Genomic DNA, 17034 nt, shown 5'->3' on the forward strand with positions numbered 1-17034 from the left:
ACTCCCATTTACAGTTATTTCGAGTGCATGGGAGGGTGCGAAAACTGCACAAAGCTATTCACCCATCATGTCAACAAGGAACTGTTCAGGCAGGTGACCGGTTGGTAATAGTCTGGGGCATGTTCAACTGGCACAGATTGGGACCTCTGGTGCATCTCTGAACCATCCAGGTTATGTGTCTATCCTTGCAGATCATCTGCATCCCTTCATGGTTGTCATGCACCCATAGGGCAGTGGACTCTTCCACAGGACAATGTGCTTCTCCACAGAGCCATGGTGACTAGCATATGGTTTTAAGAGTATTCCACAGATTTTACCACTATGGAATGGCCTCTGTTCACCAGACGTGAACCCTGTGGAGCATCTTCGAGATGCTGTGGAAAAGTCCATTCTAGGGTTGGATCCTCCACCCAGGAATGCGAAGGAATTATGGACAGCGGTGCAGCAAGCATGGATAGAAATACTCATGGAACGCTTTCGTGAACTAGTGGACTCAATGCCTTGCTGTGTGACTGCCCCCCTATCCAGGTGAAAGGTGGGCCTACCCATTACTAGGTAGGCATCCCATAATTTTTGTCCGCTTAGTGTAGACAATCAGCACACAATCAATTTGGTTGCATACTGTTTGCAGAACTGCATCCGTGCCACTGCCTTCAGAAAAAAGGTGAAATCTGCTGCTATAAAATGGCAGGTAATTAGCATTTTGATGGCCCAAAACAGTTGGGCTTAGACGACAACTGTATGCTTTGTTGTTACGTGACTGTCAGGTGGAGATGTGGCAATATGAAAGTGGGCTGCTATTATTAAAATTTTCACTGGTGATTCCCTTGTTGCTTTTCTGTAGACCAGCTTATAGCTACTGCTTCTCTCTCTCTCTCTCTCTCTCTCTCTCTCTCTCTGTAATGTACATCAGCCCATCTGCTTTGGTTATCTATATCTTCTTGAAGTAGTGTATTCTGATTACTTTATTAACGACTATGCCCACTACTTTTGTATCTTCAAAAAAGTATAAACACCAAACATGAAATAACCTAGATTATTCTGTGAGTGTTATGCCACTGACCCATAAACACTGTCAATTTTGTAAAGTCTTTTTGGTATCTTGAATAATTATGATTGTAGGACTATTGTGTTTTTGTCTCATTTTTAGACTTCTAATTTTGTCAGCCATGCAAAAACACCAAGACAACCACAGAGGATTAAACATGTTGCCTTCTTATACACTTATTTTCTTGGTCTTCACTCTAGGCAGTGTATCATTTGATTTAAGCAGATATCTTGGAATTGTGAAAAATAACTGCATAGCAATTTCCTTACTGGATAATTGAATAATCACAGAAAGTTTTTCTCCGGTACCTGTGCAGCCATATTCCTTACATTTTTCCTTTTAATTACATAGCATATACAGCAGTTTTATGGTAAATAAAGCAGGGAAGCAGGTACTGAACTAAAGGTACCTGAACACAACTATGGAGAATTTCATTCCCACTTACCATGTCATAGTGTTGTTCAAGAACAAAGTTGGTTGACAGTACAGTGGATGCAAGTACATCAAGATAGGGATTTTCAATTCAGACATGTAGATGGCAAAGAAATTAAATTGGGAGTACTACCAGCTAAGTGGTAGGCATAAATTAGCTTCACATGGTGTCGCAAGAATACTTCGCGCAATGTTAATAATTTACAGCTATTGAGTGAACAATTGAAAAAGTTTTTTTTATCATATAAATAAATTTCCAAATAAAGGCCCCTTTGTAACATGAATAGTGTCTAGTTGATACCCAGTCTTCATACAAATATGTGCCAACATGCCAGATCACTGTAGCATTTTCTCATTTGCAATTCCACAAAATTGTACCTTTGTTCTGTACAGAATATTTTTCTCATAGCCGCACAAAAAAAGGTTTATTGCTGTTATGTCCAGTGAAGATGCTGGCTATGGTATGGCACCGTCATTACCAATCAAATGGCTTGGAAAATGTTTACCAACTGAATTGTGCTGTCAAAGCCAAGTGTGGAAATATGGCAACTTGCTGGAACAAGAACATTAGGTTAAAGTTCTTTCAGTTGTGGGAAGGCATAAATCTCATTCACATCCAAGTAAGTATTTGCATTCACAGCCGGTTCATGAAAAAGAAAGGGCTAGTTATAGAATGATACAGAAGTCCACATGAACTATTCACCTTTTTGCTGCTCTGTCCCAAATCTCATAGAATTTTGAGCGCTTTTTGAGCCCCAAATGCAAACGTTATGCCTATTCACAATTCCCAAAATATGGAATGTGAACTCAGCAGAAAACTCAACCTGCTTAAGGAAATTTTCACTGTTTATCTTCATGTTTCAAGGCCTTCACAAGCTGCACTTTTATGCATAGAGCTTTGAATGTTTGTGTAGGACTTTTGTACTTGAGCCCCCTGGAGGCGTTTCTGATTAATTTGGAAAGGTTCCTAGCAATTCTTCCTCGCCTTCAGCACTTGTGCTAGGATGTCCATACCCTTTTTTGTGATCAACATTTCCCATTTTCATTAACTTTTGATGCTATTCACAAAATGTGCAAAAAGGATAGGTGGAACAGGATCAGGGTATGTCTGCCAGGGGCAAAGGTTGATGACATTGTAAAGCAGATATAATTTTTTTTAATGGAACAAATGATGAGGTTGTTGTTGTACACGTTGGCACTACTGACAGTAAGTGTAGAAGATCTGCAGACTTACTTAAGCACAAGTCAATATTGAAAAAAAAGTCACCAGTTAGGGTTAAATTTGAATGTGTCTGCAATTGTGGCCAGACAGAATAGGAGGGAGTATATGATGAGATCCTTGTCAATCAATTCAGAGGTGGGGTTCGAACCCGCAACCTTTGCGTTGCTAGGCAGGCACTTTACCCACCCGGCTAGCCTAGTCGTATTTCTCTCTTACAATCTGTTATAAATAGGTAGTAAGCTTGACCTTTTGTTTATTATAATCAAAATTCAATTTGTGAACGTGATCACTATAGCCAGAGCTTACTGTACTACTGTTAATAAAAAAGAAGAAAGATCAGCGTTTCAAATTATTCTGGATAACCGATGTTCTATTGTACTACATATTTTGATATGCTTCTAGCATGAATGTATTTGCCATTATACCTGTTTCTGATTCACGGATGACTAGTGTGGTATGCTTTACCTGTATTCGATTTTGATCGTGGAGAAACTTTCAGCTCTTTCTGAAAACCAAGTACAGAGGGTTGATTCAGCCTTTTGATAACGATTTTGACATTAATCCTACTTGTGACATACAGCAGCAATGTAAATTATTTTTACATGCAGGCGCTATCCAAACCTTATGAACAGATGCATCAGTTGTACAAGTTGTTTTAATGTCGACATGCCTCAGAAATTGGACCCATGGTTGGAAGGTTACATAACCGCGCTTTCCGAAAAGGGTACAGCTATGCAAAAATTATTGATAGGTGCAAGTTGAAAAATTTTAGTGTATCAAAGTTTGGTATCTACAATGGCAAAGGAAAATTACACAAAGCTGCTGCAAGTGGGTGGAAAACACCGAAGAAACTGCATCTTGCTCCAAGTTGAACGAGGGAGGTAGTACCAAAAGTGCAGTCGCTCATTGTTTGTGAAAAATCCAAAAACCCAAAGAACTACAGCATCACGTGTGGGAACCTCCCAGTCAACCATTTGTTGATTCAACGAAACAACAAATGGTTGATTCAACAAAAATTGGCAACTGGAGAAGAAGGAAAAGGCCTGTGTACACCACTTAGGAGCAAGGTACATTGCAGAGTGGCGGGTCAATGCTTGAAAACTCTACGAAAAATATCCAGCTGAAAGCTGGAAATTCGTAGCAACATTGGACAAAGCATGGGTATACCACTCCAATTGCAACAAAATTCAGACAATTTATTACCGTCCACAGGGTGACAAGGCCTTTCCAACATGGGTGCATCAGTGCAAGGAAAGTTTTGGCCAAGGTTTTATGGTTGTAGCCGGTTTTTGTTATAAGGACAAATTTGAGTTGCATAGAGTCACTAAAAATGTGAAATTCAACTCGGAGTATTACCAGACTGAAGTTCTACAGCTGTTGTTTGAATGTGAAATACCCACATTGTACAGTTCTGATGCTGAAAAGGTCTGGGTACACCAGGATAAGGCATCCAGCCACACCATGTTCCACCTGTGTTTTTTTGCGGAGAATGGAAATGCTGACAGGTATTCGTTCAATCCTGTTTGAAGATATACCTGTTAAATCACCTAATGCCGCACCCATGGATGTTTGAGCATTCAAACTTTTGAAAAGAGCTCTCAGAAACCACTGCCCCAGAACTGTTGAAGGTTTGTGGAAAGTCTGCCAGCAGGAATGGGACAAGATCAACTTGGCAGTTTTGCAGTGCGCTTTACTTCAGTGGAAATTACGATGCCGTGTAATAGTCCATGAGCAGAGAAAACAAATAGAACACAACTGGTGGCGGCGGCACAGAATTTCGTAGTTTTAAAGGACTGTTAAAATCGTTATCAAAAGGCTGAATCAATCTCCATAGTGAGTACCCAGTGCTAAAGCTTGGGCTTATGTTTAACTTGGAGACAAGTACTCTTATCTGCAGCTATGCTAAGGTTGCAAACAATCTCCTTTAAATTGTATAGCATCACCACAATAGATGAATTTACTTAGAATACAATATTAACAGTTTGGAATCTATTTGCTAATAGCAAGTTGCCAGCTAATGAGAAGCCATTAAGCTTTGGATCTGCTGTCCTCGTAGTGCTTCTTATTTTAGGTGCCTAGCACATTCACCTATTCTAGTGATGATAATGATGTACAGTTTAAAAAGATATTAGCAACTTAACAAGAATTTTAGATGACTTTATTATTTGTCCATCAATTGAACATAACCTCAAGCCTTAGTTCTGAGTACTAGGCACTTGGTTTTCAGTGAGAACAGAATCTCCACAATCCTATCAAATGCAGGTCTTTTAATTCTTTGAACTGTTATGTATTGCCTAAAAGCAGTTCTAAGAATGGCCCCTGCATAGGGTGCACTATCATCCCTCTTTCAAAGTCAGTTAACTCACAACATTTATCCATACCGACATCGAATTACCGTCTACATCAGGCCTTGGCAAACTTTTTGACTGATGGGCCAAAATAAGATTTCAAAAAGAAGTCGATCCGCACGTAAAATACTATTTTTAGATATATATTATTTGTTATCATGAAGAAGAAATATAACAAAAAATTATTCTCTAACAACCAAGAATTTAATGAGATGAATGGAACTGTTTTACATCTTTTACTTACCATTTTTTTTAATTTCGGGTGTTAATTTTGTAGTTGAGATTCTTTAAAACTGCTTGTAAATGTTCATCGGTGATGCTTGATCGTAAAGAATTTTTATTTAGATTCATGATGGAAAATATTTGTTCACATATGTAGGTTGATCCAAAAATAACGAACATTTTTTGGGCAAAATCTTTATTAGTTCGTCGAATTTGTCCGAATTAAGAGTATTGTCAAATTTACAGATTTCCTCCTGACAGTGCAAGTCCCTTAAGTCGGTATCACACTGCAAATCTATAATCTGAAGCTGTAGTTCACTCGGTGCACTATCAATTTCTATTGAAAATGGGTCGCGCACTATTGCCAAACTTGTCTCAATTTTTCAGAAGTCACCAAATCTTCATGAAAAGTCGTCATTCAAAGCGTTGATAATTTCACAATATTTTTTAAATTTATTTTCTGGAATCTTCAGCAACTTCATGGTTGGAAAGTGGTCTACCTTGTTAATTAATAAATGTCGAAGGAACAACTGGAGTTTTAATTTAAATCCATTCAAACTTTTTACCATATCATGGGCGTATAAATTTTTCCCATGTAACACGGTGTTGAAAGTATTTAAGTGTGTCATGATGTCCAGGGTAGGTAGGTTTGTTAGGAGCATTAGCAACTAAGGCTATATTGCTCTTAGGATATGCGGTGGTCATTCCCTGACCTTTCCGCATCCTCTGTATTTGGTGGTCACTGGCTTGAACCCCGGTCTAATCAAGAAGTGTGTGCTACGCACTGCTCCTTCTGCTGACCTGGCTACGGAGGTGCCGATGTCCAGGGTAAATGCAAAATCACAAATACAGTTATTATCAGTTATTTCGGGAAAGTCCATAATATTTTTCGGTTTTAAAAATAAAATGTCATCTTTAAGATACCATACTCGCCGAAGAATTTTTCCTAAGTTAAGCCATCGAATTTGGCAATGATAAGGGATATCTGTGTACTTGGATTCAATATCTTGAAGAAAATTAACGAATTGTCTGTTTCAGGCCCCTCGATCGTATTAAATTTACTAGTTTAATAATACAAGATGTGACATGTTCAACTTTTAATACATTTTTACATAATACTTGTTGATGTATAATACAATGAATTGTAATTAAATTATAATCAGGATAATTTTCACAAATTTTATCCTGAATTTTCTTTAACGCTGCAACATATTTACCTGTCAAACTTGTGCTACGGCAGTTGTTGCGCCTTCCATTTTGTTCAACTGTAAATTATACGTTGTTAAGCATTTTTCAAATATATCAGCTCCCATTGTTTGGTCTTTAAGAGATTCCATTGAAAGAAGCTCTTCAATAATTTCAAAATTAGAGGTACATCCACGTATGAAAATTAATAACTGTGCAGTATTCTTTTGGTCATTACTTTCATTGAGAGCTATCGAGTACCATGTTATGAATTCTAATACTGATAATAATTGCTCATTCAAATTTGTATCGATACATTCAATTCTTCTTACTACGGTTCGCCGAGATAAACTTATATTCTCAAATTTCTGTTTAATGCCAGGACATTCATACATTCTTTAATATAGTCTCCATTAGAAAAAGGCTCGTTGCTTTTTTGCAATGATATGAGAAATAACAAAACTTGCCTCTACAGTAGCTTCTTGTTCCTTAGTTACCCGTAAACAGATTTTGTTGTCTAGATAAATTTTGAATCAATCCATCAGCAGTTTTCTTTCTCGCTTCCGGAGTTAAATTGGCACCATATTCGGAATGTTTAGTAGTGAAATGTCTTTTAATATTGTACTCTTTCAACACTGAGACACTTTCCCGGCAGATGAGACAAAGAGGCTTGTTATTTATTTTAGCAAAAAAATATTTTGTGTTCCACTCTTCATTGAAGACACGAGGCTCTTGTTGAATTTTTTTGTTTTTTATTCATTTTTAAAAGGGCGTAAATATTATTTTTATCGCTACTGGCACCAAGATGATAACCGAAGATAATGCAAAAAGACTAACTGCAGGATGACTGTCAGAGAAAACAGATTGGAACTGCAACCGGTCAGCAGTCCTATCCTATTACTCCGCCACCGCAGCAAAGCTGTTGTCATCATCACCGATTGTCTGTTACCGTAGTTTCGCACAGTTAGTTTCTAATCACAAATTATACAGTTATAAAAGCACCTGTTGGCTCGCTCCATTTCAAATTCTATCTCAATTTGAACAATAGAGATGATAAAACAATTTACAAGTTGACAAATTCTATAATATGTTACATATACAAATTTATTTTTATTTTTCAAAAGGCATAAAATAAGTAAACTTTTTTTTCGAAAATACAATTAAAGCTCATGGGCCACACAAAAATGTGCGGCGGACCACATGTGGCCCGCGGGCCATAGTTTGCCCGGGCCTGGTCTACGTAAATGCAGTGATGCAAAATTGCATTGGATTTGAACAACTGCTCAGCTCATCCAAAGTTGACTCTCAAAAACGTTGAATTAGACTTTCTACCTTCGTATATCACACCACTGATTCAGCCTCTCTACCAGGGAATAATAAAAACCTTTAAGACCTTTTAACTTCAGTTGTAGGAAAAATCTTAGAGGCAATGATTAAGAGTGTAAGCCAAGGACATTTAGATAGATATAGCATTCTAAAGGATGCACAACATGGCTTCCTTAAGGGTAAATCATGCTTAATTAACTTAAGCTATTTTAACACAGTTACTCATGAGCTGAATTTAGGGAACAATTTCGACATAAAGGAGTGTATGCATGCATGGGTAATGCACACACATCATTTCTACTACCAAGGTAGTTTTAATTATATCTCATATTGTGAATACCTTAACAACAAGTTACCATGGTAATGCACTACCTTGAATAAGTAAGGATTCATCCATGGAGAAGACTATTGTTACTTATTCTTACGGATACCACCACCCAAACGGCACCATTTCAAGGCTCCCCACCCCCCTTTGGGTGCGCATATACCCTGTTGTTGCAATAGTGACAACCCAGTTATGAAGTATAACTCCACAAAATGAGATATATCTGATTGTGTGTGTGTGTGTGGTTTAATTTAAAAGATATTTCTTTGCTAAATGCCTAAGAGTATGAAGGAATTTGTTTATGCATGGGTAATGCACAGTTTTTGGCCCCTCTTCTTTAGGTGCATAGGCCAAGAAGCCTTGAAATGGCACCATTTGGGTGGTGGTATCTGCTCTACACTTCAACCTGTGTAGAGTGTAATCTGTCTTTAATTTCTTAAAGGAATACAGATAATTCTCAGGCATTTCATGGTTCTTCCTGTTGTATCTCGTCTTCAGTGACAGCAAATCCAGCAAACATATAACATGTTTGTAATTAAAATTGTACAGAGTTATTTCTTTAGTTAAATTTTGAGTTTACCTAACAGTGTGTTAAATTTTAATATTTAAATTGTTAATATTACTAGATCAATTATTAATTCATATGTCAAATTTTAATAATCAAGAAAAATTGAACAAAATAAAATAACAGAAAATAATCCTTAGAGATCCCATGCCCATTGGAATTTCTAATTTTTAACTACCAATAAGTACAGTAAATGCAGACATTTCATTAGGTTTCAAATATATATGCTATCAAAATATATTTCTAAATAAAGGGATGCAAATAGATAATAACCATATATATTTTTTCAAAAGAAGCAGAGTTTTAGAATGAAATATAAAAATATATTAGTAATAGATTCAAAAATGTTAATAATAATAAAGGACCCTCCACCATTCCTTGTAAAATACTTCTTAATCCAGCTCACAATTAAGGTCTCAAAGATAGATACAGAGAGATAATTAACCTCTAATCCCTTACTCCCTCAATATCCTAGAACCTATGCCTATGATTGGAATATCTGCTCCCTTAATCCCAGATTTTGTAACACCCTAAAACCAGACTTCATAGTATACCTGACACACTATTGACTTCAGGAGACCGTAACTCTGACCTTAGTTGTGGAGTAACTTTAGTCTTAGAGTAATTGATCATTCTTATAAATATAGCTTAATAATCATCCAATGATTTCATAAAGTTAATTTTGTAATAATAATAGCAATTCGGGTATTTTTATTTATTTTTATTTTATTTCTTCTTAATTGTTTATTAATATTTGATCTATGAATATAAATTAATTAATTTAATCAGTTAAAAATGTTTTAAGTAAGAACTGAAATTAGAAAGAACTATGTATATTTTAATTGCCAGCCTTTACCTGTTAGCCGTTTTTACAATCATTTAAAAAATACTACAGGAAATATTATGAAATGTCAATTAGCTGCATATGTCAGAGAATTAAAGACAGATTACACACTGCACAGGTTGAAGTACTTAAAAGTTTCACAATTAGCATTATATTACATTATCTGTTATGTAACCAATGTTGGGAAAATTAGTATAAATCTGCCCCTATGGCAGAATTTTTTATTATTAAATTTTTTTGTTTATGTATCTTTCAAATTCCTGTAATCTGCTTTGGCTGTCCTGTAATATAAAGAGAATTTAGTTTTATTTATTTATGTCATTGTTTTCATTTGGGAGAGCACAGAAGGAAGAATTCCTTCATTATCTCCCATTGACTCTCCCTATGGGTATGTTGCATGATATTTACTATTAGAGAAAATAATATAGCACTATTATAAGGTGGCTTTCTTTTTTTTTTTTTTTTTTTTTTTTTACTTTTAGGGATTCAGCACACTCATTTGCATTTTAAAATATCAATTACTTTCTAAATTTTTCAGATAATTGATATCACAACTCAAACTGATAAATCTTATCATTTTAAATTGTATTGAACAGGGGTGGAAGACTAACAGGAATGTACACTGCAGGTTTGTGTAAGATTGAGCTGTAATAGTATTAATACTCAGCCACCTTATATGCCTTTCAAATAATTTATATAGCAATGTATGGTTTGAAATAAATTATTGAAAAGAGGGGGGGAATTTCGCCAGTCTTTCAATGTTCAGTGTTAAATTTGTTACTGAGAGCAGCAGAGAATTCTTCAAATTTGAATCAGTCATTCACAACTTCATTTTGCTTTTGATCAATTTCATGGATGAAAATGCTTGTTCACATCTGTATCGTTCCGAAACGACATATATAATTTTTTGCAAATTTTCTTAGTTCTGGAAAATGTTCACAGGGTAATGGATTCCAGAAATTAATCATGTCAGAAGCATTTTGATCTGAAAAAAGCTCATCAAATTTCATTTTTAATAATGAATTTGTTTTTAAATCAATAAGTTCCATTTGTATATTACTAGGCATCTCAATTATGTTTTGTTCACTAAGTAAAAATGGGTTTATAAATGCGAGCATGTAGTTTTCTTCTTTAGCCAAATCATGAAAACGAATTTCAAATGACACTTGCAATAACTTGATTTTTTCAAGATATTTGGTCCAATTGCTATCATCCACAGCACATTCATTCTGCTCTTTCAAGTGTGGAAATTGACTGACATCCTGATTTTCTAACTGAGAGATGAACAGTTTTAATTTCATTTTAAATGAATCGATGCTATTTACCAAGCTAGAAATAATTTATTCATGTCTTGTAGTTTCGAATTTAGATCATTTGAGATGACTAGTAACATCAACTAAAAATGCCAAATCAAATAGCCAGTTGTTATCTAATAATAAGGTTTCATAATGTAGTTCATTTTCCACATCCTAGGGGGGGAGCTCCCCCCTCCTGTTTCTTGAGTTGGCAAAATGCGATTGATGGAAATTTCTCGTAGATGAAAATACCTCAAATTTATCATTTCATTGTTTCCTTTTAACTTGAAAGACTTCCGACAAAGGATCTATTTGTATATTCTCAGTCCCCTGAAAAAAGTCACATATTGCATTTATTTTCTCACTTGTGCATAGAGTCAGGCGCCAGAGGCAACGGCCGCACAAAAGAATGGACGACTAGGTGCTCGATATATTTTCATAGCCATAGATCACTTAAGGTCAAAATTCAGAAATGCATTTTTTTTTGGAGACTATTTAATTTATTTCTTTTGCTAAATTGGGGGAATTGACACGTTTATGTGCGTGTAAGTGGAAAGAAGGTGGTGAGTGTCTTAAGCCATATGCGGAAGGACCTGAAATGAAAGGAAATAGAACCAAAGAATCGCCAATATGGGCTTTGGGTACTTGAGAAATTTTATGATGAAATGCGCCACTTGTAATCTTCCAAAGCGCCACAGGTTGGCCACCCCTGATTTAATGCATGGTTATGATGGTGGTGAAAGTGTGTAAAGTTCGAGGGCGAGTATTTCAGAAAGGAGAAATCCACAGAAGATTCAGGTAGTGACAATTAAGATTAGATCTTGCACCAGTCCGCAAACTAAATCCCCCCCCCACCCCCCATCATCATCATCAGGCATTTTCAATCCACTGCAGGATGAAGGCTTCTCCAGCAACTTTCCAGTGCCTTCTGTTTTGAGCACTGGCCATCCATTTACTACACAAAAAAACTCATGAATTTCATCTATCCATCTCCGCCTTTTTGTCTTCCAGGTTTTCTTCTAGCTCCTCTTGGATACCATTCTGTTATTTTCTTAGTCCATCTGTCATGTCTTCGAGCTATTTGTCCTGCCCAGGACCATTTTAGTTCTTTAGTTTTGATAAGAATGTCCTTTACTTGAGTTTGTTGCCTAATCCATGTGTTTTTCTTCTTATCTAACAGTCTGATGGTGCCTCCGTAGCCAGGTGGGAAGGAGCAGCAGTGCGTAGCACATGCTTCTCGATTAGACCAGGGTTCAAGCCCGTCACCACCAAATACGGAGGATGTGGAAAGGTCAGGGAATGACCACTGCATATCGCGGAGCAATATGGCCTTAGTTGCTAATGCTCCTAAAAACCAAATAACTAACTAACTAACAGTCTGATTCCCAATATGATTCGTTCCATTCTTTGCTGTGTAGTTCTCAGCTTCTCTTCCATTCTTTTGGTGAGTGCCCAAGTTTCACTTCCATAAGTCATGGTGGGGAGTATACATTGGTTCATTATTTTACGTTTCAGACAAACTGGGATATTGCTCTTCAGTATGTGACTATATTTCCTGAATGCTATCCATCCAAAATTTATTCTTCTCTTAACTTCCAGCCATTTATCATTATTACAGCTAATGACTTGTCCCAGATAAGTATATGACTCCACCTTTTCAATTACATCTCCTTCAATCATTATTTCCCTTTCTGTGGCATACTTGTTCATCATTACTTTTGTTTTAGCCATATTCATCTTTAGTCCAAAATCCTTACTAGCTGTGCATAACTGATTAAGATTTTACTCTAATTCATTGGGATCGTGGCTAATGACCACAATGTCATCTGCAAATCGTAAATGGTTTAGGTACTCTCCATTCACATTGACTCATCTCTGCGACCAGTCTAATCTTCTGAAAGCTTCCTCAAGGGCAGCAGTAAACAGCTTCGGAGATATTGTGTCTCCTTGTCGAACTCGTTTCTCAATTTTAAATTTCCTACTGTCTTTGTCTAGTCTAATAAAGGAGGTAGCACTCTCATATATTTTCTTCAAAATCATAATATATTGGTTATCAATGCCTTGTCTTTCCAGTGCCCAAAACATTGCCTTATGCTGTATTGAGTCCAAAAATGCCAGGCATAATGGTGTTTTATATTCATTTGCTTTCTCCATTAGCTGTGATATTACATGAAGGTGATCCATAGTTGAGAATCCTGTCCTAAAGCCAGCTTGCTCTTTCGGTTGATTCTCATCAAGTATTCTTTCTAATCTGTTAGTAATGACCCTTGTGAACAACTTGTAGATGTGGGATAACAAGCTAATTGGTCTATAATTTCCAATTTCTGATTTGTCTCCTTTCTTATGCAGCAAAACTATGATTGCATTATTCTACTGCTTAGGTGTCACACCTTTTCTAATGCACTTTGTGAAGAGCCTTGCTAGTTTTTGTGTTATGTCTCTTCCTCCCAATTTTAACAACTCTACAGTAACTTCATCTTCCCCCGGGGCTTTCCGATTCTTCATTTTCTTCAATGCATGTTCTATCTCATCAGGAAGAATATTGGGTATGTCGTATGTGTTGCTACTTTGCAATCCATCTTCCCCACTGCTGGCATCATTCCCCTGCTCCTTGTATAATTCTCTATAGTAGTCTTCTGCTATTTGAATTATGCCTTCTCTGCTGTTTATAAGTACACCATCGCTATTCTTCAGTTTCAGTATCATTTGTCTTTCTGTATTACTGCTCATGGCTGCTGATTTAATTCCTTTGTTTTCCCTTAATGCTTCTTGTGTTAAATCTTCTTGTGTCCTCTCTGAGTCTCTTTCTAATGGATTTGCATAACTCAGTATACTCAATTTTCTCCCTGTCAGTGTTTTTCTTGCTTTTCATTTGTCGTCTTCGGTTCATCATGACAAGTGTTTCTTGACTAATTTTTTCTTCTTTGGATTTCTTTTTCCCTATAGGTTTCTTGGGCTTTATCACTTTCAGAAAGTTGTAATATTCATCATCGATATCTTGGTCCTGAGCAGTCTGCAGAAGCTCAAACTTTTTCTTAAGTTCCAGTACATACTGCTTTTTCTCCTCTTCTGTTATCTCAAAGACTTTTGTATTATTTACTATTTAGTTTATTCCTTTCCTTTCCTACATATATATCAAGTGTACATCTTACCATTCTGTGATCACTTCCAACATTTACCTTATTCAGGACGGTAACATCATTCATAATATATCTTCTGTTAGTGAGGATGAAGTCGATTTCATTAGTAGTTAATCCATTTGGACTCTTCCATGTCCATTTTCTGTTCACCCTTTTCTTGAAAAAAGTGTTCATTACTGACAATCCTTGAGATTCTGCAAATTCCACAAGTCTTTCACCTCGTTCATTTCTTTCACCAATTCCAAAATTTTCTATTGTTCCCCTTTCTGCACTGTTTTGTCTTTTTCCAACCTTAGCATTGAAGTCTCCCATAATAATAGTGTAGTGGGTTTTCTGCTCATCTAGAAGACTCAATTTCGGTATACATTTCTTCAGCCTCTTCATCATCATGGCTCGATGTTGGTGCATAAATCATTATAATCTTTAATTGATTACTGATCTTTAATTACTGATAATGTACCCCCCCCCCCCCCCCCCGGTACATTATCAGTAATAAAAATAATCACTAGAATTTTATTTCTATTGTTTCTTTTTAAAAAGAATTTTAAAAAATTGGTTCTCTATTTCTTGATGGGATTTAAAAAAAAAAAAAAAAAAAAGCAATAGGAAAGTGTTTTAAATGGGAGCACTTACAGGTTCAAAAAGTATGCCACATCAGGGGATTAACTATGAAGTCAGAAGAAATGAACATTAAGAAAAAATAGCACCATATGAAACATCATAATGGAAATTCAGAGTACAGTAGTTTAAATTTCATACCATTTTTCTGTGTATTCATATACATGTATTCATTACTCTGGAGTAGACGGAAACAAAGGTTTGAGCACAGAACAGAAGATGCTTATTTTGGGGATGGGGACCATGATATTCACTGTTGTAAAAAAATAAATTTACATTTATACTTTATATGGCCACTATGGCCAGAGCAGTTAACAGTGAGTTTTGTTGTTGTGTATTACCAATTTAAAGTTTAAACAAAATTACTATATTACAACAGCTTCTTTTAAAATTAAAACATTCTTCTGATTTGTTCCTAATTTTCTCTTTATGTGATATTATTAAAAATTTTATTTAAGGATTGTTATTTCCACAATATTTAAAATCAATTTAGGTTGAAACCAGTGGTTTTATTTTGTAGGGAACATGAACAATGGAGGCCTTCGTCTACTAGGGTCACAAGGTCAACAAGTTCAAAACCAAACTGCCAGTTTGTTTTCTACGAATGCTTCTAATGCCACTAATACCACTCCTAACTCCAGCATGGGCTATAATACTGTAACATCAGGAATTGGGTTTTCTGGCAATAGTGGAAGCCAGCTAGGTTTTACATCTGGACTAGGTATTGGGCCAGGCCAGGCTCAAGGTACCATGAGTTATGGAGGTAGTGGATTTGGGCCAATTGGTACGTCAGCACTAGGGAGTTTAGGAACTGGTATGTTTTGCACTTTGTGCTAAAATAATGTATAATTTAATGCATCTGTATTCAGATGAATGCATTAGGAATTTATCGTTTGTTTGGTGAATTTTTTTTCTTGAATAAACATAAAGGTAATTGTTTATTAATTTATTTGAGTTCTGTGAAGTGTTGACATCTTAAAATTACCAATAATATTTAATAGAATTTTAATTCATGATTTGGTCGTTGTCATTCCAAAATCTATAAGTGGTTACCTTTTCTGTGCTGGGATCATGCCTTATAAATACAATGCAATAAGTATTGCATTTATAAGGCATGATTAACGTTTTTTTTTATATACATCTGTAAAATTACATTGAAATCTAGAGAAAACATTGAAATGAACTTATTGGAAATATTTTTGGAGGTTTCTCGAGCAGCTGTAGTTTATTTCACTGTGAACAATACGATCTGGCAACAAATATGTTCTGAACTGTCTGTTCAGGCCAATGTGTGATTTTTTTCAACTAAGATGGCTGCATGTGTAGTGGTCACCTCTATGTTTATTAGGAATCTGGTAAAACTTGGTTGTATTCCATTGCACAATCAAAGTTATATTTGATTGTGGAACCCCCTCACTTTCATTGCCTTAGAGTCACTGGATCTGCTGTTATTGGTGATAAACTTATTAATGGCAATCTCCATCGGTTCACCCCATGTTACTACAATTATTCCTTTAAAAAAATGCGGAATGCTGCTCTGTTTAAAGTAGCACATGCACATTCCACAACTTAAAGGAACTGTTGTTCCATGACATGTTAGCTCATTCATGTTTAGACCCAGTGATGTCCATTTGCACTGGTGCAGCAGGAAATGCAAAATAATGTGACTGCTTTCTGTGGTATATTTATCGGATTATATCCTTACTTGTGTAATTCTTTTAATCAGTTCCAACTTTATCATTTTAGTACTGTATTTCAAACAAAGTATTATATTCTTTCTGCTATGGCATTCTAGATACCTAGAATGCCGTATCATTACTAGTGATATTATAGATGTCATCTCATACTAACAGACTGCCGACTGTGAAACTAGCTTACCCTGCCAACCATTGAAAATGGTTGGCAGGCTAGTTAATATGCAATCAAAGTATGCTACTCCAAGACCTAAACCTACTGGGAAGATGTGCTGAGCAGTGGCAGTTGAGGTTTATTCTGGGGTTACTGCATTTGGGTAGCAGTAACTCCAGAATAACATACCAATTGGGTGCTACCTCATGCAAGGTAGTGAAGAACAAGAAAGGTCCAAGTGTAATTGTACACTCCAATATGTAGTTCTCTGATTACTGTAAACAAGCTGCTAGGACAGCTCATGGGGTTCTGTTAAATTTATATAAAGGGATTTTATGAACAGCATAAGGTGATTATCCCACTGTATAAAGCAGTTGTTATGCTGCATTTAATTACTGTATAGAAGTCTAGAAATTCATTTTGGAAATTATTTGGATTTTGGAATAGGTGCAGAGAAGAGGCAACAAGTTTGTTCAAGGTAAATAAGGTACTTTTACAAAGAAAGAATTCAGTACTGTAAATTGTATCATATGCAAACTATACAGCTGTGAGAATACCTTGTTGAAATGAAAATAATGGCTTTGAGTGGATTGCTTGAACTAAATTCTCATTGCAT

The 17034-nt window shown here is 36.0% G+C and overlaps 1 protein-coding gene across 1 annotated transcript in view; it reads left to right on the top strand.

Moving 5' to 3' along the window:
- pum (pumilio) overlaps nucleotides 1-17034 on the top strand; it is a 415697-nt gene that overhangs the window by 283609 nt on the left and 115054 nt on the right. Inside the window, exon 11 of the mRNA XM_090386283.1 lies at nucleotides 15091-15384. Coding sequence (XP_090242409.1) covers nucleotides 15091-15384 — 294 coding nt within the window. The remainder of the gene's footprint in view (nucleotides 1-15090; nucleotides 15385-17034) is intronic.

This window comes from Mastigoproctus giganteus, chromosome 12 (genome assembly GCF_048544385.1).
Source record: "Mastigoproctus giganteus isolate SK-2022 chromosome 12, ASM4854438v1, whole genome shotgun sequence".
NCBI classification, from domain to species: Eukaryota; Metazoa; Arthropoda; class Arachnida; order Uropygi; family Thelyphonidae; genus Mastigoproctus; species Mastigoproctus giganteus.